The 27244-nt window shown below is 42.7% G+C and overlaps 1 protein-coding gene across 1 annotated transcript in view; it reads right to left on the bottom strand.

Annotated features, from left to right (window-relative positions):
• SYNJ2 (synaptojanin 2) overlaps window positions 1–27244 on the bottom strand; it is a 103914-nt gene that overhangs the window by 38505 nt on the left and 38165 nt on the right. Inside the window, exons 3-8 of the mRNA XM_074948687.1 lie at window positions 22676–22946; window positions 20021–20246; window positions 10536–10619; window positions 7441–7502; window positions 3943–4039; window positions 1177–1349 (exon numbers count right to left, since the gene is read on the bottom strand). Coding sequence (XP_074804788.1) covers window positions 1177–1349; window positions 3943–4039; window positions 7441–7502; window positions 10536–10619; window positions 20021–20246; window positions 22676–22946 — 913 coding nt within the window. The remainder of the gene's footprint in view (window positions 1–1176; window positions 1350–3942; window positions 4040–7440; window positions 7503–10535; window positions 10620–20020; window positions 20247–22675; window positions 22947–27244) is intronic.

Genomic DNA, 27244 nt, shown 5'->3' with positions numbered 1-27244 from the left:
TCACGGGTCACTTGTTGGAGGATTCTCTGCACCTTGAAGTCTTTAAAACACGAGTTGAGGACTTCAATAGCTCAGACATAGGTCAGGGGTTTGTTACAGGAGTGGGTGGGTGAGATTCTGTGGCCTGCGTTGTGCAGGAAGTCAGACTAGATGATCATAATGGTCCCTTCTGACCTTAAAGTCTATGAGGTTTACTTGGTCCTGCCCCAGCCGTTGGGGTTTCTATGATTCTATATGATGGACTCATCGGTCCATGTAGTCCATTATCGTACACCAGTGTCCAGTATCTGATGCTTGAAAGGAATGTAAAAAACAAAACAAAACAAAACAAACAAAACTATACACCACCCAGAGACAGGTACAGTGCTGTAACTGCGGGAGGGAGGGAAGATTCCTTCCTGAACCCAGTAAATCAGCTTCCACCCTGAAGCATGACATTTGATTATACTTGTTATCTTGCATAACTATAAATGTTGTTAGTGGTCATGAAAAAGCGTCCCAATACAGAAGCTAAACAAGCAATGAAATATCTGCTCTTTTCAATGTACTATCAAAATAGTTTCTTTCTCCTTCCTCCTAAAATTATAGTGGTTATTTACAGGAAGGCTAAAGGTTATTTATCAGCTCACTCCCAGATCCTCTTGTACACAACAGGCACTTCCATTAACAAACTCTATCAGCACAGCCAACAAATCAATATTTTCAGCATCACTTGCTACAAATACTTATAGTTGGACCTATAGTAGAAAGATGGACCCTTTCTACCACAGTAGCTCAACAAGTTTTATAAAAGCTAAACTAAGTCTGTGAACAGGACATTTATACTCTATGAGGAAAAACAAACCTGAGATGGATCTGGTATTGTGTCACCTAATTAAAATGATTCCGAGAGAGAGAGCCTCACAAAGTTAACTGAATTTGTGAATCAGAACTACAAGTAGTAAAATAAAATGGACGGGGTCTAAATTTTCAAATGGCCTCTGTTTTCTGGACACAGAAAAATATTTGCACAAGCCCATGTGTACAAATGGAGGCTACTTGAAACTTTGAACCAACATGTTTTTAAAACATAAATAGCACAGAAAGCTACAGCAGTCTCCAAACAAAGTGATGAACTTGGTTCAGTAGATGGCATGATTTGTGTATGGAAAGTGATAAAGGGGCAGGGACACTCACCGGGCAGGTACATTCTTGCCCTTTGTGAAGATGCCAAATTCATCCCAGTGCAACTTTAGCTGAGGCCTCAACAAATTCTCCAGCTTCTCTATTTTCCCACCTTTTGCAAGCTGATGGTAGTCAAAATTAATCATGGGTGTGTCTGCAGCATGGGAAGAGGCCCACAGCAATTTCTGTTTGAAAAGGGAAGAAGGAAAGCAAATTCTACTTACTTCTACAGCCCAGATATCAATACCTGCATGCCTTATACTGTTGATAAACTTTAATCATGGCTTTAATGTAGAGAAGTCTAGAGGGAAGTACATTATTTTGTTGTATGCTTTTCTAATGCAAGTTCCTTGTTTTTTACTTTCCAAGAGTAAATTGGACTGTTAGGGCCAAATTTTCCTATGTGGGAACCTAAGTTGTAGCTGTAAAATATAAGTGTAAGCTGGTTATGAGTGTGTAACACAAGCAACTGTGCACATAAGTACCTATATGGCCTCAACAATCTAGCTTTTAGAGCAAAAAAAATTTAAGACGTTACAAACCAAAAGCATACAATGAAATAATGTTAGTGATGAAGATAAAGCATGATACTTTCCTCATTCCTCATATGGCTGCACATGATGTATGTACGATCATCTTATATTTTATTAACATACATCATGCACTTTTCAGAATTCTATCGCAAACCCATTAAGTAGTGAGAATAGCTTTAACTCTGAATATTTATGGCCTTTTCCCCAGCATGGACACTCTTATTCCAGTTTACGAGTGCCTTTTTTCCATGTTGCTTATGTTGCTTGAGAAGGGATTTAAACTAAACTGAAAAACAAACAAACAAAACAAAAAAACGCTCTGATACCAAACTAACAATGTCTCCACAGGGCTATAACTATATCAGTATAACCAGTAAAACTTCCCTGCATAGACAAAGACAAAGGTATTGTATGTAGTTTAGTCAAGAGGTGTATTTCATTGTATTGTTATCAGAGTCAAACACACTAATAAATTTGTTAGTCTCTAAGGTGCCACAAGTACTCCTTTTCTTTTTACGGATACAGACTAACAAGGCTGCTACTCAAACACACATCTGTTTCTCTGGTAACTGTCCACATTTCAGTTTATACATTTACATTTGACTGCACTGGTAGTATTCTTGGGAGTGATATCTCACTACTACCTCAGTGCAAATCATTGTCAAAAGTATTGCACCCCATACACTCTGGCTTTGTTTTTAGTACAAACATAATTGCAGTCTGTTACAGTGGTTAAGAAATGCTTGCAAAATCACTGGGAACAATACTGAATTTCATCTTCCGCTACCAAGTAATGGTGGAAATTCAGAGGCACGGTACTGAATTAAAAAACAAACAGAAACGAAAAAAAAGATTTTTCTGCATATACTAATGATATTGGAGACCATCCTACTCAGATCAAAGGAAACTAGCAGCAACTGCAATGAACATATTTTAAAGTGATTTAAATAAAACTTTAAGACTGAGGGAAGGGAAGGGAAGGGAAGGGAAGGAAGGAAGATGGGAAATTAAAGTGGATAGGAGAAGATAGAGAAGCAAGGAGATAAGCTTATGACGAAAAGGAAATGAGGGTCCCATTACTTATACTGCCTGTAATTTTTAATTTGAGTATTTTGAAATGCACCAAGTTAAACACTGATAGCACATCCCTCCTAACCATTTATTTATGAAGAAACAAATATAATGAAAATGCCCAAGGGATCTCTGTTTTGGATAAATACAGAATTTCAGTATCCAGTGCTGTCAATGCAGATCCTTTCACCTTCACAATAATTCACTTACAATTCTGTTAGTCTGGCATACAGTTTAAAAAAAAATGGAAATCAACCCACCCTTTTATTTAAAACAAATGAACAAATGCATACAATCTTTATACGACAGATGCCCTAAATTCTGATTTAGTAACCAATTTCCTGTTCTATGATCATAACAAACAATGTAGATAATTGTAAAGAACTTGTCTAGAGAAAGATGGATCTCATATAAAATATGGAAGACGTTATTTTTGCACCCATAAACTGTTAATAAGATAATACTTAGTCCTGCCATGAGTGCAGGGGACTGGACTAGATGACCTCTCGAGGTCCCTTCCAGTTCTAGGATTCTATAAATGGTGAGGATAATATCTTCAAGAATGTGGATACTGCATATGCACTACCTAAAATAATCAAAGTAAGAATTCACCAGGGATGTCAGTTTTAGATTCCTGTAGTTCTATCTTGACATTTGTGAGAAGACTGTAATTTTAGAGTAGCTATATTCAGCTCTTAATTATAGATCTCAAAGTACTTTATAAAGGGGAGTAAATAATCATTACTTCCAATTTACAGATAGGGAAACTGAGAGCACATATGAGCTAACTCTGGGACTTAGGTGGCTAAGTACTTCTGAAAACCCTACTAGTTGCCTTACTGCAATTTTAAGTACCTAACTACCGTTAAAAATCAGACCCTAAGTGACTACATCACTTTTGAAATGGGATTTAGGTGTTTTTGAATATTTACCCTAATTCTCTTGAGAGGTTAGTAAAGAAAAAGTGAATACATTTAAGGAAGTAAGGAAAAAGACAGCCTGATCATCCATTCAGGAAATATTACACACAAAGAGAAAGATGCAATATAGGCAGTTCAGTTTCCTGGACTAACTTCTTCAGATCAGATGCCCTGAGGCTGATCTCAAGTGATTTTCCCTCTTGAAGAAGCAGGACTCTGACGTTCAGCAATTTAACAAAAGTTGTTGTTTTTACCTTGAAAGCTCTGTTGAGCACCTCCTCTCCTCCTCTGCTTCCCAACAGGTTAACAATCACTTGTTTTCCATATTGCTCTTTCAGAAGCATCATATGCCTGCAACAGTAGCAGCAGCAGTACAGTCTGGTTTAATAAATATCACGTACCAGCCACCCTTTCCAAAACACTTGCAGAAGAGGTCGCTGGCTGCTTGAAGGTTTCAACAGCAGTAGCTCCACAAATATATCTTAGCTTCCTTTTAGTCAGCTTTTACAGTAAAGAACTGCTTTATAGGGCCCTCATTTTCTGTCATCATAGTAACTGTGGAATTAATAACTGGAATGATACTTTACTTTTATTGAGTGTAAAGACTGGAGAGGTAGGACAAGGATACAGAGCTCAGATGATCAATAACATTGTTAGTTTTCATACAGTCCTATGTATGCAGCCTTTTTATGGCCCTGTAACTGCAAGGACTGAGCAAAGCCAATGGGAGTTGAGAGGACTAAGCACCTCCAGGAATCGCTCAGCATCTTGCAGGACTGAACCCTTAGGCCTTGTCTACACTACAGGGGAAATTCGATCTAAGCTATGCAATTTGAGTTATGTGAATAGCATAACTCAAATCGACGTAACTTAGATCTACTTACCGCAGGGTCCACACTATGTGATGTTGACGTGAGATACACTCCCGTCAACTCCCGCTACTCTGCTCGATTAAGAGTCAGCGGGAGAGCGATCTGCGGTTGATTTAGCGGGTCTACACCTGCTAAATCGACTGTTGATTGCCACTTGTTGATCTCCCAGTAAGTGTAGACAAGCGCTTAGAGAGTCAGCTATGGTCTGGGGTTCCAGACCCAAGGTCAGCAAATGAGTCATTGCCAGATAAATGTCATCAGCCACACCGATCAATTATTTCTGAGCTGCTACATAATTCAGGTTTGTAAAACTATTCACATTCCACTTGTATGTTTTTAGCAGGCAGGTTGGTGGTTAAGAGTCAGATTTTAGGTAGATACATGGGCATAAATTCTCCCCTCAACACATGTGTGTATATTGTTTGGGTGTGTGTGTGTGTGTTTATTATAGGAGTTAAGCAAGCTCATCAAGAGCCTTGAAGGGTCCAAACGTAAGAAATCCCGCAGCAGTTACAGCTGCTAAAGCACTAAAGCAAAGGCCAGGTATTAAACGTACGCTAACACAGCACTAATGAAAAGCTTGCTTGTGCTGTCAGCGCTTGTGTGGCCTGATGATAGTGTTGTTAAAAGGTTACTGTCTCTCTAACTGGCAAGTACATGTCATAGGCTGCATTGATGAGTCCCATTAACAAGAAATAATGTGCTCTGTAAAAGACAAAAAAAATTGGCAGGCTTTCCTGAAAGAAAAACAGCCAAAGATGCTGGTGCTATCTTACAACCCCGATCCTGCACTTGGATCTGTGCAGGCAGAACCTTGCTCCACACAGCCAGCCAGCCCCTTTGAATTCAGTGGGTCTCAGCAAAGCTCCAATTGAAGCATTGGAGCCTATTTATGGACTAAGAATGTGACTTTTCATTTTTTCCCCTTCAAATTTGTGATAAAGGGCATCAAAGTGTCCCTACTGTGAACCTAATAGTTACACCAAAGTGCCCTCAAGTCCACTTAAAAAAAAGGAAGTAGGATGTTTTAAAAACAAACATATAAAAAGGCGAATCCAAAACCTTTCTTTCATGTGAGCCCTGCATTGGGATTTATCAGAAACAGATGCTAAAACAGGACATTTGCATTCACTGCTCCCAGTGTCTTTTCAAGATGTCAAGGTGTGAGCTGTGAAAAATTAACAGACTGTGGCCATGCCAAAACACATGAAAAGGCTGCAGTGACTTTACAGGCTTCAGTGAATTTTTCTGTATGAATGTTCAATTGCCCCTTACCAGAAACGCTCTTAACACAATCCTTTAAAAATTTAGTTTGGGCTGGACTGTCTCATGCAATTCTGATCTGGCAACTGGGCTCTGATGTACACAAGAAAGAGAGGGGCTAGATCCAAGCCATTCTCCCACTTCACTCTACCATGAGGAAGCCACTCAGGGGTATGTCTACACTGTAGCCGGGAGAGAGCCTCCCAGCCCAGGCAGACAGACTTGCGCTAGCTCAGCTTGAGCTAGTGAGCTAAAAACCACAGTGGGGACAGTGCAGCTCAGACGGCAGCTCAGGCTCTCAAGCCCTTGGGTTGTTAGCCTCAGTTTCTGCTGAAGCCACAATAGCCACACTGCTATTTTTAGCATACTGCTTGAGCCCCACTAGCACGAGTCTGTCTACCTGGGTTGGGAGGCGCACGCCATGCTGCAGTGTTCACATATTCTCTGTGGTTGCTCTGGGGTAGGGAGAACAGGGTTTGGGGTTAGATGGGGCAGTGGGGTCATAATCTGCAGCACAGTTTCCCCTCAACCTTTCGTGGATTATGCATCCTCATCATTACCTCATGTGGGTTCCCTCTCTGCTTAGTGAAACCCTCCAACGTGAAGGCAGTTCAGGGAAAGTGGCAGGCAGAGACTTCCCAGAGTAGACTACCACAGGAACCAGAAAACAGTAAGATCCTGGGGCAGGGACCCCACCATCACTTCTTAGTAGCGAGTCTAGAATAATAGGACCCTAATCCCTGACCGGAGTCCTGAGGTGCTACAAAGTGATCGATAATAATCATCTCCACTAAAAGCTGCAATAAGTGAAATCAAGAAAATACTGCGGCCTATTAAAATAGACATGTAACTTGAATATAAATTTTGATTTGTCACTTAAAATCACATGACGGAGGCAGACTAGGGTGTGGTAATTCATCAGAGGTCAAATCCTTTCTCAGACAAAGCTCCCACTCAAGGCAATATGAATGTGCTCCCAAAGGACTGCAGGCTAAAGGGTTTTCCCCACTTGATGATCATGCACTCAGAAGACCCACATTAATGTATGGATTTTGGATAGCTTCCAGCAGAGTTGCAGAGTCTTATGGGGTTAGATCCATTCCTCTGGGTCGGAGCAAAAGAATGTTACCAGGAGAGCATCTCACAGGGGGGCGGAGAATGGGCTGCTGCTGTTACTCTGCAGCAACAAGCTCCAGTCATAGAAAAACAGGGAGAAAAATAAACCCAGAATGCAAAGGGGTTTGCATTTAGCGTCTATTTGGTTGGGACAAAAGGGGAAGAAGAAAGGGCACGGAGAGGCTATTTCCAAATGTAAATTTATCGTTTTTGACTCACAAATGGTTACATGGCACTTTTTTGCACAGTATTCAGAATTTCTTAACTCCTTCAGAAATAGGCTGAGATCATTTTGATTCAATTTCCACCAAAACTAGAAAGGACAAAGCACTAAAACCATACCGTAGGGAATAACTGTGCAAAAGCAAGGGCGATGGACTAGATGATCTAATAAGTGCTTTCCTTCTCTAACAGCTCTGGTTCGCTGGGACGGAGTACCGCTGTGGAATCGTGGTTACATGCTTAGCTGATGTGTTACTGACAGAGTCTAATGAAGCCTACCTGTCAAAAGCAGGAGCATTTGCTTCTAAGCCTCTGTTAAGTCTCAGATGATGGGAACCAACCTAAAAAAAAACAAAAAAAAAAAAAACAGAAGAAATATTATGAAGTAATTCTCTAAGCTGCTGAAATCCTGAATCACTAGATGTCTATTTCCCTCAAAGAAAACATCTGTTTATTAGCACCCAGACACCCCAAACAGATTACATACACCCATACACATAATGCACTTAGTACAAAAAGCTTAGCTACAGCTTTTATTAGAAAACAACATTTAAAATTACAATGAAAAATAATGAATAATTAACATTTGTTAATGGAACACCTACGCCCTTATTTATGGCCAAACAAATTCTCTAGCCTGGCCAATACTCTAGCAAAAATCTCACTGCACCACAGGAGCGTGCTCTGTGCTAAATCTTCCTTACCCCTGTAAGTAATCAGGAGGCACTGCATATCCACCAATTCTATGGCGAGACTGTGGACTGACTAGTACGATCTTTTGTTTTTTAGATTAATTGGATAATACTTGCACGGTGCTTTCTAAATATAAAGGATTATGGGCTACATCCTGTATCACTTATGTCAGTGGGAGTTTTAACACTGACGTTAATGGCAGTAGGTTTAAATAATTTATAAGTACTGGTATTTCTATTCAGTGCAGCTGAATATATATATATATATTGCATTTTTTCCCAATGAATATCTGAATCCTCTAAAAGACCCAATCAGAATTTTCAAAAATCTTGTTTGGTTAACTGTTTGTCAGCATTTAATCTGTATTTCTTTCTACATAACGGCAACCCTTCCTCACTTTGGTGCCAGCACACGTACACAAGGAGTGAATGAATGCTCCGATGAGTAAGTGCTCACATATGCAAGTAAAGGTTGCACAATCCAGCCCTGAATGAGCACAAATGTGTGCCATTTCCTTCTTAGAGAGGGAAAATATTCTGTACTATTAAAAAAGGCCATAAGCACTAAATTCAGGGATAATCTCCAGGTTTTAGAATATACAGAGCAATATAGAACTGTCATAATTCATATCCAAGGCAAACCTGAGGCATTTAAATCAGTCTCAGACATTATTATAGAATATTAAAAAGATAACTTATTCTTATTACATATTATGTACATACTTAAATTGTTTTTTTTCCTCTATTCTGACAATGTGAAAATACCAGGCTGCCTCTTGCTTGAGCTTTTCAATGACATCTCATTGAAAGTGTGGCCAGTATAAATGGTTGGGTGGAAATGGGTTTAAAAACAAAATAGTTGCTTGAGGAAGCGGCCCATGTGGAAAATGTGTTCTAGGATTGGACTTGTAGAGTTAAATTCTATGGTCAAGCTCAGTGCGGCCGGTGTGCGTTTGGCATGACGACTGCAGGTAGGTTCTGGCCCAAAACGTCAATATCATTTGTAGGGAGGTGTTTTGTGTGTTTGTTTTTATTCTTCATTGTATTTAGATGACATTCATCTCTTCTACAATATTGACGCACAATGCTGGATCACACAGCTACTCTAAACAAAAGAATTTTGGAAATGAGATTTTGAAAATTATGGGGAAGTATGTATAGCAGGGGTGGGCAAACTTTTTGGGCCCGAGGGCCACATCTGGGTATGGAAATTGTTTGTCAGGCCATGAATGCTCACAAAGTTGGGGGCTGGGGTACGGGCTCTGGGGTGGGGCCAGAAATGAGGAGTTCAGGGTTCGGGAGGGGGCTCTGGGCTGGGGTGCGGGTGGGAGGGTGAGGGCTCCAGATGGCGGTGCAGACCTGGGGTGCAGGAGGGTGGGACTGAGGGGTTCGGAGGGCAGGAAGGTGATCAGGGCTGGGGCTGGGGTTGGGGTGCTGGAAGGGGTCATGGGTGCAGGCTCCGGGCAGTGCTTACCTCAAGCAGCTCCCAGAAGCAGCGGTATGTCTCCTCTCCAGTTCCTACGTGGAGGCGCGGCCAGGCAGCTCTGCACACTGCCCCGTCCGCAGTTGCCGGCCCTACAGCTCCCATTGGCCGAGGTTGCTGGCCAATGGGAGCGTCAGGGGCGGTGCTTGGGGCAGGGGCAGTGTGTGGAGCCCGCTTACTGTCCCTACACGTAGGAGACAGAGGGGGGACATGCTGCTGCTTCCAGGAGCCGTGCGGAGCCATGGCATGCGTGGAGTGGGGCAAGCCCTGGGCCCCGCTCCCCGGCAGGAGCTCGAGGGCCGGATTAAAATGTCTGAGGGGCTGGATGCGGCCCCAGGCCATAGTTTGCCCACCCCTGGTGTATAGCATCTAACTGTGCACAACTGTTAAGCTGCTGGGCTGCTGAGACCACTGCCTGTCATGCTAATCAGTATGGTCTCATTGTTTCCTTGCACTCCCCCATTGGTCTTTCTGTAACCATTTCTTGTCTTAGTCTGCAAGCTCTTTGGGGCAGGGACTGTCATTCTGTTCTGTGTGCAGCACCTAGCACAGCGGGGTGCTGATTCAGGACTGGGGTTCCGAGGTGCTACGATAATACAAATAATCATAAACAAACACATTTTAACTTTCAAATTGTTATGTAAGTTATTGGAGTTGATGCAGGAAACACTTGGTAAAATTCTCTGGCCTGTAGCATGCAGGAAGCTAGACTAGATGATCATCGTGGTCTCTTCCGGCCTTAGCTCATGGTCCCTTCCGGCCTATGCATCTATGAAATCTATTGAATACACCCATATACCAATTATATTTATTTTAAAATCATAGAGCTTCTGCACTGGAGCCCTCACCTATACTATGGGGGACTAAGACACCATGCCAAACTGGCATTTCAGATGGAAAGGTTATTCTGGATGAAGTAAAAAAACATTATTAAGAAACATCTGTGTAAATAAATTATTAACTCTTCTCTGGAGTTATCTGAGCACTTAAAATATTAATCTTCAAAAACTAATCACTGGATAGATATTTGCCTATTCCTTTTAAAAACAGCTTAACTTTCCCACAAATAGAAACAGAGTTGAAAGAGTTCAGTACTTCACAGAGCAAGTCTCCTAGTGAATGAATACCATTAATAAACAAATCCTATGCAACTTTTAGTAGCACTAGTGACAGGCCACTTGATTTTTCATTATATTTACCTGAAGCCCTGGTTGCTCCCAAAACAGTGGGACGGAGCCTCTGATCTGAACAAAGGAAGAGATGTCATCGTCCAAATAAATTGTCTGCAGCAACAACATAAAGGAAGAGATTCTTCAGTGAAAAGTACTGTTCTCACTCCTCAATCAGACAATACAAGTTAAGATACAAATACTGAAGAAAAGGCGAATGGTGGATCTCAGTTTATCTTTATCTCGATCTCTGTCAGTATTCCTGACCTCACAGAAATGGAAACAAAATCATGGCTTGTTTGCTTTCATGCCAACTCACTAGGTTTAATTTGCTACTCACTGGTAATAAAAGAGAATTTAAGGCACAGATGCTTGTACGACAGAGATTTCCCTCACACTGAAGATGAACTAGCTACGCTGGTGGACAGACTGAGACAGGCCACTTTCTCTTTCATAGAATTTTAACTATGGAGATGTCATCACTCCATGTGACCAGTGATGGTTAAATGCCAGGTGTGGGATGAGCTTATCTGCTGCTCTATTAAACTATTTTCTTTGACCACACATTTTGTCTGGTCAGTGTGGCCAATAAAATGTGTGTGAAACCTTCAGCTTTTCCGCTCCTATTTTGAGATGGGCGGGGAATAAGATTATGTGCACTATTTCTTATCTAGGATGTTTATAGTAAAATCTTTCCAGTCCTCTTTTCTCCCCAGCCAGCACTCTCTCCCACCCTTTGTATTTATCTCTGTGAACAATGCTAGTAAACTAATCTTGCAGCAAAGCTGACAATTAGAAGCACAAAGGATGTACCCCATCCTCCCCTCTAACCCTACCTCCAAAAGTATTATATTTTCAATGAGCCTAGTGTAAAAGGATGTATGTTCAGACATAGTATTACCACAGAGCAAGAGTGTAAAGCCAACTTCACTGCCCTGGCCTATACTTAGCAATGGAATCCTGGCCCTTTTGCATTTGTGACATATAATACAAGTCTCAGTTTTCTTGTACATCACAATGAGCCTTCCAAAGCCCAGCAGATGAATGGTATCAGTCAGCTCATCCAGGTGCCTTTTTTTTGGTCACACTCTATCATTTAGCTTACCAGCTAGCAGCTTGGCAGTAGTTCCAAAATGGGATGAACAGCAGGTGCCAAGAAAGAGGCTGCATAAGAAAGAGGTTTAGGCAACGGGAAACCAGTTACCACACGACTATAATGAGGTTCTATTCCTGGCTCTGCCCCTGGCCTGCTGGGTGGCCACGGGAAAATCACTGAAGCCCTGTGCCTCAGCTTTCCCATCTGTAAAATTACCTCTTTTGTAAAGTGCTTTGAGATGTACAGGTGAAAATATTATTTTTACATATATCACTGACAAACACTCACAACACTTTTGGGAGGTAGGTACGTGTCTATTATTATCCCCATTTTGCTGAGAGAGAGGTTAAGTGACTTCATCAAGGACACAAAAGGAGATAGTATCAGAACCAAGCTTAGCCTGATGGAGTTCAGGTCATGATGTAACACACACTTGTTCAAAACGGCTTTTCAATCAATGCTCTTAATTGTGTGCAATGCTTGGTTACCATGGTGACAGGTGCTCTATAAAAACCTAAGATTGATGCTGTTCTCCTTCTGTTTCTGCCCTAGGAACTACTCGGTGTAATGTGACGGGACTGCAACATGAGAAGTAAGTAACCCCATCCTCGCCTCTTTCTTTTCCTCACTGAGCAGGCCAGTCATAAAAATCAAATGACTCAATGACCTCTAATCCTCGAATCATCTGTGAAAATAAAGTCAGACAGAGCAGGCCCGATTCTCAGCTGGTGTAAACTGGTGTAGCTCCATTGACACTGGCGGAGCTACGCTGACTCACACCAGCTCAGAATCTGGCCTACAATCTGTAAGAAATTCTGGAGTCGGATCTTGACTCATTTATGATTTTAAGAACAGTCACCTGCTGACAAATGGGATGAGTCAGTTAACAGCATAACTTGAAATGAAATGTTAAAGCTACATTATGTCATACACAGACAAAGCTCTTATAGAAGGAGATCATATACATCCAGTATCACATATATAGTACAATTCTGTGGATAGTGGTGGATAATCAGCTGTGCATGAGTTCCTGGTGCAATGCTGGGAAAAAGGGCTAGTGTGATCCTTGGGTGCATCAACAGGAGAATCTCGAATAGGAGTAGAGAGGTAATTTTACCTCCATATTTGGCACTGGTGCACCCAGTGCTGGAATACTGTGTTCAGTTCTGGTGACCACAATTCAAGAAGGATTTTGATAAATTGGAGAGGGTGCAAAGAAGAGCCACAAGAATGATTAAAGGATTAGACAGCATGCCTTAGAATGACAGACTAAATAAGCTCAATCTATTTAGCTTAGCAAAGGGAAAGTTAAAGGGTGACTTGATTACAATGTATATGTATTTACATGGGGAAAAAATATTTGAAAATGGGCTCTTCAGAGAAAGATATATCACAATCCAGTGGCTGGAAGCTGAAGATGGACAAATTCAGACTGGAAATAAGGCACAATTTTTAAATAGTGAGAGAAATTAACCACTGGAACAACTGACCAAGGGTTGTGGAGGTTTCTCCAGCACTAGCAGTTTTTAAATCAAGATTGGAAGTTTTTCTAGAAGATCTGCTCTAGGAATTATTTTGGGGAAGATTTATGGCCTGCGGTATACAGAAGGTCAGACTAGATCATCACAAGGGGCTTTCTAGCCTTGGAATCTATGAACATATGAACAGTCAGAGTAATCTACTCCTAGGAGGCTAGTATTCGTCCAAGTGGATTAGGATCAAGATCATGCCATGCCATTCAAAAGGGCACTTCCTCCTAGATTACTGCACCTACGTTAACTCCTCCTAGACCAGTGGTTCTCAAACTTTTTTTTTTCACGGTCCACTTGAAAATTGCTGAAGGTCTCAGGGACCACTTAATGATTTTTCCAAATGTTGTTTGTACCATTAGCTAACTATTGTAAAGCGCTTTGGATAAAAGGGCTACATAAAAAAAAATAATAATAATAATTAACTTTTTGTTCTATAAATAAAAGCACACAACTCATATTTTAATATCAGTAGTCTTACTTTTCTAATGTGATGGATATGCCCTCTCTCCCCTGACACAGCAGCCCCCAAGCTGGGGCTAGGAAGGGTAGGGGAGTCTCTAACCTGCCACAGAGCTGAGTCTGGGAAGGGGGGGTGTCTCTCCCCAGCCGCTGCGGAAAGTCACATCTTTCTCTGGCTGCTGCAGACCTGCACATCCCAACTCCCCCCCCCCCCCTTCTCACCCCACTGCCCCCTCCCACCTACACCTTATTCTTCCCAAGGCCACCACCTCATCTTACATTTGCATCTTCTCCAGGGTCCACGCATCTAATTAGTGGAGCCACGCCTGCACGGCTACACTAATTAGGTGGGTGGCCCTTCATTCTCTCATGTGCGGCTGCCCAGGCATGCACCTTAGAGGGAACTATCCGCAGACCACCTGAATGGAGCTCGCGGACCACAGTTTGAGAACCACTGTCCTAGACAACTGGGAGTTCACAGTCATGCCAGGTCATTGAAAAAAGCAGTTTTCTCTAAATTTTGCAATAAAGTCTCAGAACTGCCATCTTGCCGCTCTGTAACAGGCAAAGATCAGGAGAAGAAAAATGGTTTTTTAACATGATTAGACCCCCACTTCGGTCCCTGCCACACAGACTAGAACAAATCACAACCCTGATCCTGTAAACACAGGCAGAATCCTATGCCCAAGTAGAGTGCTGTTGAAGTCAGTAGGACTCTGTGAAGGAATGAGGAGCCACCTGTGTGGATTCCATTATAGAATCAGGCCCACCGCTGTCTTTAAGCCACAAACTTAGATGAGGCCTAAATCTGGACTACCATTTTGGGGGAGGGCCGTAACAGTTTTCAAAAAGCAGATTCTGACAAGGATAATCAGGATGCCAAAAAAGAAAATCCTGATGAAAATTTCTCTGGAAAAAATAGTAGGACCCATACACAGCTATTCACATTTTTAAATATTAAGGCCTCAATTCAGGAAGGAACGTAAGCATGTGCTTAAATCCATTCCTATTCAGGGCAGCAATCAAGCGCTACTGTAATTGCTGTCATGAAACAGCAAAGCTTTTCTGAATTGGGGTCCAACACTATTTTTCTTAAAATAGGGAAGGGAAGGTTAATTGAAAAAGATCCTATTTCCTTTTATGGTCTGTAAAATTTCAATTTTAAATACACCATGTAACAGATATATATATATACACACAGTAGAACCTCAGAGTTATGAACTAACCAGTCAACCACAGACACCTCCATTTGGAACCAGAGTGCACAATCAGGCAGCAGAAGAGACCAAAATAAATAAATAAATAAATAAATAAATAAAGCTAATACAGTACAGTACTTTGTTAAACGTAGCATTTTTCTTCTGCATAGTAAAGTTTCAAAGCTGTATTAAGTCAATGTTCAGTTGTAAACTTCTGAAAGAACAACCATAATGTTTCGTTCAGGGTTATGAACATTTCAGAGTTACGAACAACCTCCATTCCCTAGGCGTTCGTAATTCTGAGGTTCTACCGTATAGGGGAAAACAAAAAACAACCCTCCCCCCCACTAATTAATCCTTTTGATCATTCTTTTTGCTTAAAAGCAGCCAAAATCATACACCAAGAATTTAATATTGGGGGGAAAAAAGAGGTTCGCTCAAGAGTTGACAGTTCCCTGGAAGACAAATGCGGGGAAGGAGGAGAAAAATGAAATGTTAACACTGACAAGCACATAAACTAAATAAGGAAAGCATACTTGCTTCTTCAGTACAATCTGGAGAAAAGAAAGGAATGGGGGGTGTGGAGGAATGGGGGGGGGAATGTTGAATCAAGTTAACTTTTGTTCTCAGTAGAAATCCATCAGAAAGATGTCTTACTTTTTTCCTTGCTATATGAAACATTGTGAACAAAGCGAAAACATGTTATTTAGGCCCCTTCTGGGGAACAAAGCATCATTTCAAACCCTTCTCAAAAGGTTATTTACAGCATTGTGAGTAGGAAGAGGTGCCCCTTTTTTTACAAAATGCTGGCTACAGTGGTTCAAGTGCACACTTTCAGAAGGCTTTTTCACAATGCCCCTCACCCTCTACTTCTGCTGTGTCAGCCTTTCTAATGGCTTTTATCTTTCTTGTAAAGTGTTTAAACTAAATGACCAAGTAACTAAAAGATTGACTGGTGGCCTGATTTTGAAAAGAAAAAACTAAAGTGAGATATTTAGCTCCCCCACTCCTTTTCTGCACAATGAGTCACCGCAGTTCAGTGAGCCCACAAAAAATGACTCACTGCAGAGCTGAAATGCCACAAGGCTAACTCAGTGGGAGACAAAAGAATCCCATCTACGCATTAAAGAGCTGCCTGGAGAGAAGGCTAATTGTTTCTTCTTCTTAAAACAGAAAAATATTAGAATTAAAGCTTTGTAAAGGGGAAAGAGAGTCTGGCCTTTTCAGAATCCTGGGGTGATATTTATTCATGAAGCACAGAGCCAGCATGCCAGTACTGTACAGGCTGCTGCAAATGGAAACAAAATGTTATTCTAATTACAGACGGCCAAGATATTACCTCATAGCAGATTAGTCAGTAGTCTACTGTGAAAGCAGAAGAGAGTTTAATTTAGGGCTTTTACTTCCTAATGGTAAGTAGATGCCAGCTTGAACTGGACCTCATGTATCTTGATGTTTAGTTCTCACTTTGTTTTCTTAGGACAGTTAGCCTGACAAAAATTATACCTATTACCAATGGCAAAGTGAACTTTTTTTTTTCTTCCTTAAAAACAGCAGAGCACTCCTATAGTTATTGATCTTCCAAGTCCTTGAGTCACCCTGTACTCATTTCCTCCCTGCTTTGGCTTTGGCTTTTCCATTTCCGAATCACTCAAAAACCTTTAGTCTTCCCACTCTTAGATGATGACTTGCTGAACTGGAAGAGAAGTACAGCAGGCCCCGTGAAGGCTGCACGGCTCCTGACGAACCCCTGTCCCATTCAACTGTCAGCAATCTATCAACATTTTGCCATTCCATCGGGGGCTGAACCCCACTTTTGCTGTGATGCAATGGGCATTATATTTTTGTGTTAATCATTTCCAGCATGCAAGAGCATAATCAAATAAGCTAAGGAACCTTGGACCCAAATGGCTGGCATACTGAGAAATAGTAATTGTATACAGGACTAGCAACTGAACCTAGGAGGTAGCACTGAGAATTTGGGGCTGACCTAAGAAAGGTTGGCTACCCATCTCAACATCTAACTTTCCTTCCTTTACAAGAAGATCAAAGCATCCCACACTTATTTTGGTGAAGAAGTACTATACTATACTTGGTATGGTTTGCGGGGGTTATATATTGCTTTAGAAGGCGAACATAGTGACATCTTTCTCTTTTTTCTGTTCCCTCTGCCCAGGGGTAAATTTCACCTACATGTGCACAAATCTGTGCGCCCCAACAGAAATGTTTTCCAATGGACTAGGCACCAAAATTCCAATCTTCAAAAAATAGATTCTCAAGCTTTGAGGGCAGAGTTTTGTATATTTGCTCCTGAAAACGTTGAAAACTGTTGACCAAGTATAGGGGTGATGTTTTGTATGCTGGAAGTTATGGCCTTCTCATTTATCTCTGATCTCCCATATAGATGTACCTCTTTGTGAACATTAAAATCTGCATTTGTTTAAAACCATCGTTCTTTTGGCTGGGAGTAGCTTCCAAAAAGGAAAGAGAGGCTATAGCTGAATACGAAAGTGCTCATTTCAACAGACATAGGAGGTCTCAGGTTCTTCAGGGTCCAGTGCTTTTTGTTTATTTTAAATGTAGCAAACCCAGCCGTAAACATATGACTGCCTTTCCTTGTTTGCTTTGCTGTTGTAGCTGTGTTGGTCTCAGGATATTAGAGATCAGCTTTCAAAGCTTTCTTCATGTTCTGAAAAAGACAAGTTTGAAAGCTTGTCTCTTTCACCAACATAGGTTGGTCCAGTAAAAGATATTACCTCACCCACCTTGTCTCTCTATTATTTAGCTTTGTCATGTTAATTTAGGGACCCAGATCAAATTAACACATTTCACCCTTGTGTTTGTTATCAGCACCAGTTGGAATTAGGGTTTCCACCTTTCTGCTGGGCAAACCTGAAGCCTAAAGTCCTGCCTTATCCCCTCTTATCAAACCACACCCCATATGCAAAGCCAAGTCTATCCCAATGGAGATGTACTGGAATTTGCCTCCTGGCCACTGACCAGATGACAGGTTCTCTCTTTGTCCTCTTTGCTCTACTTAGTTGGCTGGAGGAATTTTTTAATCTCTCACCCACTTTCTGGTTTCTTTGTCATGCATCTTCCTCCTGACTAGTGCATTGCATTTCAAAGCTCCAGAACCTTTCCCTTATTATATTCTGGAGATTATTATGGTATCTGAATGCTGACAACATATTAATTTAGCCTTGCAAAAGTCCTGGGGGGTAGGAAGTTGTCAGTATCCCTTTTTACAGATGGAAAAATTGTGACACAAAAAATTATGACGCTACCCTGAAAACACTTATCCATAAATTAACCATGTGCATGCACGTTGTCCTGGGACTACTTATGCAGGTAAGTGCTTGCAGGATCCACGGCTAAGTGACCTGCTTAGGGTCACAAAGGAAGTCTTCGCAAAAAGAAAAGGAGTACTAGTGGCACCTTAGAGACTAACCAATTTATTTGAGCATAAGCTTTTGTGAGCTACAGCTCACTTCATCGGATGCATTCAGTGGAAAATACAGTGCGGAGATTTATATACACACAGAACATGAAAAAATGGGTGTTATCATGTGTCTTCACCACAAGACCCCTTTCCTCTCAGGAAGAAGGCTAAGGAGATTAAGGCCAGGTCCACACAAGAAACATTTAAAAGTATAATAATGTTGGCTAGGGATGTTATTTTTATGACATTTTTATGCCAGCAAAAGCCCTAGTATAGACACAATTACACTGGGGGGAAAAAATGCTTTTGCTGGCACAGCTGATTTTGTTTCGTGAGCTAGTGTAAACTGTACTGGTTACAACACATTTTTGCCAGTAGAAGCCGTGTCTATACCAGCAAACCTTTTCTAGTGTACTCTAGACCTAACAAAACAGACTTAAAAAAAAAAAAAAGGGGGGGGGGGGGGCAAAAAAAAAAAAAAGCATGGAATAAAGTTACAAGAGCTTTCAAAAGAACTTCTGCTTTTTTTAGGATGACCAGATGTCCCAATTTTATAGGGACAATCCCGATATTTGGGGCTTTTTCTTATTTGGGTGCCTATTACTCCTCAACCTCTGTCCTGATTTTTCACATTTGCTATCTGGTCACTCTAGCTTTTCTCCCACCTTCTCTTGCATGGGGAATCAGTCGTGCTTTAGAAGAAAAGTACTTAAAAAAAAAGATTTTATTTTCAGAGCAAAATTCACAGTCATTTTATAATAATAACTGTATTTTAAAAACCTTCTTCTTGTGATGAAGCACTGGCCTCTTGATTGATTAAATACTTGGTGCCATTGAGAACCTTGTGGCTTATGTCAACGGTTCTCAAACTTTAGCAACCCGAGGACCCTCATTTTGATTTAAAAAAATTTGTGGACCCCCCAAGCCCCCCCACTCAGCCCCAGATCCTGCCCCCACTCCACCCCTTCCCCCAAGGCCCCATCCCCGGCCCACCTCTTCCTGCCCCCAATCCACCCCTGCCCCTCCTTTTCCCCGCCTCTTTCTGCCCCCTCCCTCAAGCACGCCCCCTCTCTGCTCCTCCCCTCCCTCCAGACGCCTCCTGAATGCCGCTGAACAGACGTTCCCCAGCGTGCAGGAGGCACTGGGAGGGAGGGGGAGGAGTTGAGGGATGGAGGGGGAGGAGTGGATCGGCGGGGCCAGCGGCCCCAGACATGATTCCGCCCCCTTCCCTGAGCACAGCCCATCCCTGCTCCTCCCCCACCTCCCGCAAGACACTGAACAACTGTTCCCCAGAGTGCAGGAGGCACTGGAAGGGAAGGGGAGGAGTTGAGGGAGGGAGGTGGAGTAGTTGATCAGCGGGTCCGGCAGGCCCCCTGGAGTACCCTTGTGGACCCGCAAGGGTCCACGGACCCCAGTTTGAGAAATGGTGGTTTATGTGTTGATTTTGCTCATGAGTGATTGTTGCTCAAGACAGGAATTTCTGAATCCACTGAAAAATATACATTTATAATTTGACAGAAGCCTGGGGAGCTAGAACTTCCACAGTGGGAAATAAATCAAAAACATAAGTTACGAGTGCCCAAGAAGTTAGAAGTACAGAAGGAGAACTGATTGCGTAGGAGCTTAATGAGCGAGAGTGAAGAGACACTTCATGCATAACAGCATCTTAAAACATTGCATGCAAAAAGCATTTGCCGAGCTCCTCTGATTCTTGCCGTAAACGATTCCCCAATTATACACTGACGTGCTGAATTATTCAGTATCATAGGATCCATTCAGTCATTTACCTGCTCTGTCTCAACAAAATTAGATACGTGTCCATCATCACTGACCCCTCGAATGTGAAACCGGGCCCCAGCTCGTTCGCAGCTGATCCGGGAAATGAGGCAGACCTTCGCCTTCTTGTGAGAGGCATAAACCGTGTGGATGTCCACTATGCCACAGATCGCTTTTAGCAGCCAGTCGGAGCAGTTCACCTGGTTGTGTTTAAAGGGCTCATGCAGCAATTGGTTCCTGCAAGATTCAACAGAGCATAGATTCATTTACTCAAAAAATGAGAGAGAGAAACAAGTTGTACCCCACATTGTTCACTAATTAAAGCTTATAATAGGAGGTTATTCCTTTTTTATTGCACCTCACTTTATCTGAAACTAATAATTAATAGATGACAATCCTGGTGAAGGCCATAATTCACAGAAACTGGGAGATTTTAACAGTGTGACAGCCACCATACTTTTGCCCATGTGTCCAGAAGACTTTGCCCCCGCCATATAAGTTCATATGCAAATCTCACCTTTCCCAATTTTCTGATCTCTGGAAACATGCTGGTGGTCATTAAAAGGCTCTTACCTAAATTACAGTGTTGTCCAACTAACTCGTTCAGGCAGTGCTGCCTGGAACCTGGTCTACACTATAGTTCCAACAGGTTTTAAAACTGGTTTAGCAGAACTCTTTTTAAAATCTGTTGGAATTTTGAAGGAAGTTTTCCCAGCATAGACCAGACCTAAAAGTGAAAGGAACTGTTACAAACTGAGTTCTGCATGGTTTACAATGGAAGTATTACCTTTGTGGGGTTTTTTTTTTTTTTTTTTTAAGCAAGCCAGTCTGTGACCAGGTCTGAGAGGCATGCATAGTTTCTCCAATGTACTTCCATCAGACATCAGCAATTCCCTATTACAGTTACTATACCAGTGGAATTCTACTAAAGATTTTCAAATTCTTTGCTTTGCAAAGCGCAAAAGGTGAAGAATTGTTCTACTATTTTTATATAACATAGCTAAAAAACAGCTACAAAAGAATTACATCTTCCTCCTTCCTTCCATATCTCCATGTAAAAATCAAATCTACCCATCTTATCCAAGGCAAACTCCAGTAGGATTTCTTTATTGGAGTTCATGTTACAAGGTCCACAGATGGCACTGCCTACAGTTAAGGTTGCCTGACACCGTTATAAGAACCTTTTTTCAGCTGTTTTTATTTTTTTCCCACACTTTGGAAATTGGGGATGAAATTTTCCATGCTAGTGGCCTATCTTGGGTTTTTTTTAAATTTCACATTATATATAATGTTTCACATATTCATTTTAAAATACAAGGGATCTTATGTTAGACAACATATAAAAGCATAGGGCTTCCACATAAACTAAGATTAATCTAGCGAGACACAATAGATTGATACAGAAAGCAGATGTGCCACTGAATTCAAATATGTATCTTCTGAGAGCAAACTATCAAAAGAAAGCCTTTAACAACTGTATATATTGTACTATTTCTATATTAAAAATAGACCTCTAATTTGGCAGTTTAATTCTGTTGGAACACAGCTGATTTGCTGTGTCAGCTGTTCCATGAGGAAGGCACACACAGCACAGTTGAAACAGGGTTTTATATTGCACTATTCTGAACTAAACACCACTTATCAGGTGAAATCCCATCCCAGCTGGAGAGATTATTTACCAAATTGAATTCCTCTGCCTTATCTGTTAATCATCTGTTACAACCCTGTTCAGCTATTGATATTTACCTACTGCCGGCCACAAGAAGTATTTCACACTAGCAGCGTAATTCTGCCAAAGTATTACTTTTCACATGCATTATATAACTTCTTATTTATTTCCAGTACAGTTTAGCTTCCTATGTGACTTCCTACCATTAAAAAAAAACATACCGGATGAGGGGGATTGGAGTACCCTATCAAAACTGGTAGGATAAACAAACTGAACTCCCTCTGCAGCAGGCCCACATAGGAAGGATCCTCGTTTCTATGTATTTTTTTCCATTCAACCAATCTTTGCTGCAGTGAGACATATTTTTTACTTTGTTTTTAAAACTGTGTTACTCAGTAAATAAAATAAGTGCACATCAACATACCAGAGGAGTTAGTGTATGTGCAATGGTTTGATTACAGTTTTAATTACAAATTAATTGATTAACATAGATATTTGCAATGTAAAAACTAGGGTACATTACTGCAATGTTAATTTAGAGACTTTAAACCCACGAGAATTAGGAAATAACACATAATGCAGCAGAAGTGATGTATGAGCACAAGTTCAGGTTTTTACCACATTAACAATGCTTGTTAAACAAATAATTAAAAAAAAAAAAAAAACCTTGGGAAGTAAACTACTTATCACATATAAAGAAATGTATTTATACTGTATGCATTAAATATAGCAAATATATTTTTTCTTTCTAGAAAAACCAGAAACTCCAATTATTAAATTTGCTTTTGCAGCTAGATTACATAAATACAGTAGATGTTAGTGGCTCAACCCTGATTGACCATGAATCTGCCAGAGCACATGCCCTGTAAAGTAAAATGTTAGTTAAGCAAAACGTATCTAGGTTTAAATCTATAGCTTTATTTTTCTCCAGGGTTATAGGAGATTGAGAGGGAAGCCAGGCTTGACTAAAGACTTGGAGATAACGTGCAGTACTAACCAGAAGAAGGAGTTACCAGATTCATAGTTGTTATCACCCTGCTTCTGGGCCCGCACTGTCAGGTCAAAGTTTGAGCCTGCATTTGGCCAGGAGAAATAGAACATCCCAGAGTTCAGGATTTTCTTAAGGGCATTAACACGATCCTCTTCCTTGGTTTCTTCCTGGAGGGGACAGAAATCTGTTGCGGTGATTTTGTAAACTTCAGCATCCAGGATTTTTCCCACCGATGTACAGCCTGTCACCAGCACCAGAAAATGCAGCCGCATGTTACCTAGAAGGTGACAGTAACATAAGAATTATATAGAAACACAAGCTATGCCATTCCAAATCAGCCCAGCAATCTGTCATGTCTGCTGTCCTGCCTCCAGCCATCAGAATCTCTTGCTTCAGAGGAAGTCAAATAAAATCTATGCTGCGTGTGGCTAACATGAGATCACAATATCTATAAGGATAAGTTAAAGGGGAAAGTTAAAAAGCCAATGTAGTTATGACACACATTTAAGAAGCAGCAACATTTCACAGACCAACCAATTTATTTGAGCATCCCTAAGGTGCCACAAGTACTCCTTTTCTTTTTGCGAATACAGACTAACATGGCTGTTACTCTGAAACATTTCACAGACCGTAAACTTTTCTACTCTTCCCTCTGTTATCGTGAAAGTTGGCCCTGTGCAGGGGCCCAGGACAAAGCCTATTTTGAGGGTTTAAGTGGGACTGGCCCTGGTGCTGGTTCACTGCACAGGGGCAAATTTCACCCTTGCACGGCAGGCAGTTTTCTTAGTGTGCAATGCGTTTGTTTCAGGTGAAACCCTGCGATAAAATATCAGTTACATTGAAGCTTTTAGCTCAAACAGAGTAATAAAATGCAAACATCACCCATGCTGGCAGAACAGAGTCCCGTTTACTCATACAAGGCTCCTGAAGGCTTTTGTTCCAATTAGCATGAATGCAATAGGTTAATGCAGTGGTGAGCTGGAGCCAGTTTGTTAGAACCGGTTGTTAAATTTAGAAGCCCTTTTAGAACCGGTTGTTCTGCGAGGGACAACCGGTTCTAAAAGAGCTTCTAAATTTAACCGACTCCGTGGGTGCTCCAGCCCTGGAACGCCCAAGGGGAAAATTTGGTGGGTGCAGAGCACCCACCGGCAGCTCCCTGCCCCACCCCAGCTCACCTCCGCTCCGCCTCCTCCCCTGAACGCGCCGCCCCACTCTGCTTCTCCGCCCCCGCAGGCTTCCCGCGAATCAGCTGTTTGCGCGGGAAGCTGGGGCAGGCTGAGACGCAGGCGGCAGCTTCCCACTCAGGCCCAGGGAGGCGGAGGTGAGCTGGGGCAGGGGGGCGCGAGAAGGGCTGCCCGCACCGCAGCAGGTAACCCGGGGGGGAGGGCACACAGGGGACTGCTCCCCGCCCCAGCTCACCTCCGTCTCCCTCAGCCTGAGCAGGAAGCCGCCACTGCTTCTCAGCCCTCCCTGGCTTCCTGCTGAACAGCTGATTCGCGGGAAGCCGGGTGGGGCAGCGCATTCGGGGCGGAGGCGAGCTGGGGCCAGGCGCGGGGCGGGGAGGGGAGCTGCCAGTGGGTGCTCTAGCCCTGGAGCACCCAGGGAGTCAGCACCTAAGGCGCCACTTTTGATGTGATCAGTGGGGGAGCGGCCACTCCCCCTGCTCCCCGCCCTAGCTACACTCCCCTGCCCCTAGGAGCCAGAGGGACCTGCCGGATGCTTCCTGGGAGCTGCCCCAGGTAAGCACCTCCGGGACCCCTCACCTCGCCCCCCGGCAGGTGCCTCTGGCTCTTAGGGGTGGGGTGGGCACCCACTACAGTGGCCCACGAGACCCTCCTGCCCGGTTCCGGGGGCAGTCAGAGGACAGGGGAGGGGGGTGGATGGGGCAGGTGTCCTGGGGGGGGCGTCAAGGAACGCAGGGGGGTTGGATGGGGCGAGAAGGGAACCCGTTGTTAAGATTTTGGCAGCTCGTCACTGGGTTAATGTACAAAAAGATTGAGGCCTTGTCTACCCTACACAGTTTTGTCTGCAAAAGGCAGCTTTTGCCGACAACACAGTGGAGGTGTACGCGCTACAATGCTACTTTTGTCGGCAAAACTCTCCTGTTTTGCTGACAAAATAAAACCACCTCGACGAGAGGCACAAAGCTTTTGGTGGCAAAGTTAAAGCAACAAAGCATCAGTTTTCAGAGTAACAGCCGTGTTAGTCTGTATTCGTAAAAAGAAAAAAGAAAAGGAGTACTTGTGGCACCTTAGAGACTAACCAGTTTATTGTGTTTATCAGTTTATCAGTGTAGATGCTGCCGTTCATTATGTCAACTTAACTGGCCTTCCCCAGTATCCCACAATGCCCGCCATGACCACTCTGCTCACTATTTTGAGCTTGGCTGCCCTGCAGGCATGCACCCCTCCCCTTTCAAAGCTTTGGTAAGTTCTGACAGCTGAGTGTGCCGCTCTGGCAGCAAAGAGCAACTTGGAATCCTGCTCTCCCCTGCACTAGGAACACAGCGGCAGGCAGGTTGCTACTACCCGGGGAGAAGGGGAGAGGGACTGCTGTGCTGAGCCAGGATGGGAGGAGGCGGCTGACATGTGTGGGGGTGTCCCCTTACCCCTGCCTCAGGATTGACTGCTTCCGGCTGCTGTCTGAACTTAAAAAGACAGCATGCCAACACACCCACTCTCCCCCAACAAGAACTCTGTCTCTCTCACATACACACTCCCCCAACATACAATCTGTCTCTGTCTCTCCCCTGACACACCCGACACACACTCCCTGTCACACACTCTCCTCCTTCCTCCTCCCCATACACACTTCAGTTGAAAAGCAGCTGGCAATGTAGTAGGATGCCCATGGAACAATGGGATTGAGAAACTTGCATCATGTGATGCTGTACCTGCCCATGAAACATTGGAAACCCTCCCCAAAGCACCCTGCGGCCAGTTGCACAGTGGGATAGTTACCACAATGCACTGCTCTCTGTGTCAATGCAACAGCTCCTAATGTGGATGCGCTCCACCGACACAAGGAGCATAGTGTGGACGTGCAACAGCAGTTTAATTAAAGTGGTGGCTGTACATCAGCATAACCTTTGTCTACAAAACTCTGTAGCATAGACATAAGTCAGCAGTAGGGAATCAGGCTTTCGATAAAAAGGCCTTGAGCACTTAACCTCCCCACGACTCTTACTTTCAGACATCAGATCAGGTGAGAAAACCTGCCTTAAGGGGGATATTTGGGGAGCCCAGAACACTTGTGTGGGACTTCAGCATGAAGCACGAGACTGTCTGAATCTACTCATGCTGTTCTGCAGAGTTTAGTTCACAATAAAGGCCAATGTAGGTGGTTATTTATAAAAAGTTATTTTCATAGTGTTTCTTTCTGTTAACAAGGATACACCACGTTCCCATTCTTGTGTGTGTGTGGGGAGGGGGTTGTTAAGCACATATGTTATGTTTTCTTAGCTAGTACTACAGCTTTGAGTGTTAGAAATGGTAATAACCCTATATTTTATTCCCACTTACTTTGCAACTGACTATGCATAAAGGATTAAAACCAGGAGATTACATCAATTAGCTTAATGGTGAACCACACTTGATCACACACTATTCTGTGGCATCTAATAGAGAGGATCCAGAAAAATATTCCTTGTTCTGGGTTGCCTACAGACTATGAGCCCGGTCCTCACCTGGTGTAAATCAGTGTAGCGCCTCTGAAGTCAACAGAGCTATGCTGATTTACATCAGCGGAGGATCTGGCCCACAGTGAGGAGTTTGGGGGCAGTATTAAGTGATCCTGTAAAGAAACACACATAAACACAAATTGTTCTAGTCAGTTTCAGCATGAGGGAGGTGGCCGTGACAAACTGATGGCTGTGTGGTGGGTGTGACAGATATGGCAATTTCTGCCAATATCTTTGGGTGATCTTACTGTATTAAGTTTATGTATCATTGTGGGCCAGGGACTGTATAGAATACCATGGGGGAGGATGACCACAGCTCCTTCAGGAACTAAGAACAGTGTGGGATGATTAGGCAAATTCACTCAGGTAGTCAATCCTCCAAAGTACCACCATCACTTGAAGATGCTCACATACACTCGTTCAAACTGGATTCTCCAGAGACCAAAAGACAAAGAAAGGACTTTTGGATAAAAGGTCTGAGTTTAAGCTGACTCAGAAACTTCTCTCTGATCCAGCAAATGGACAGGATCTTCTGTCCAGGGGAGTCCCCAGTTCTTTTTGGGAAAAAGTTGGAAGGGCTTTGAGGCCCCATAAGACTGATGGGTGACTTCTGGTAAGCTTTTAGCATGCGTCTACAAACTTCTATGTTTTTATATGTTTTCTCTATAATGCTTTCACCTTAAGAATAAATATGCCTGCTTATTAAGAACGGTATGGCAATTTGTGACTGCTGGCAATTGCAGTTGTTCATAGCCTTTAAAGAGAAATCAAAGCACAGATGCTGGCCTGTTTAGGCAGTCTGGCTTGCTGGCGATATCAAGCATCAGCAGGAACTCTGCAAACCCAGCCTGCAAAACCCCCGATCAGGAGGGAGAGAGATTCAGGTTTCTGCCCAA

This window comes from Natator depressus, chromosome 3 (assembly GCF_965152275.1).
Source record: "Natator depressus isolate rNatDep1 chromosome 3, rNatDep2.hap1, whole genome shotgun sequence".
Classification (NCBI taxonomy): Eukaryota; Metazoa; Chordata; order Testudines; family Cheloniidae; genus Natator; species Natator depressus.
This window is presented reverse-complemented; position numbering and strand designations above follow the sequence as displayed.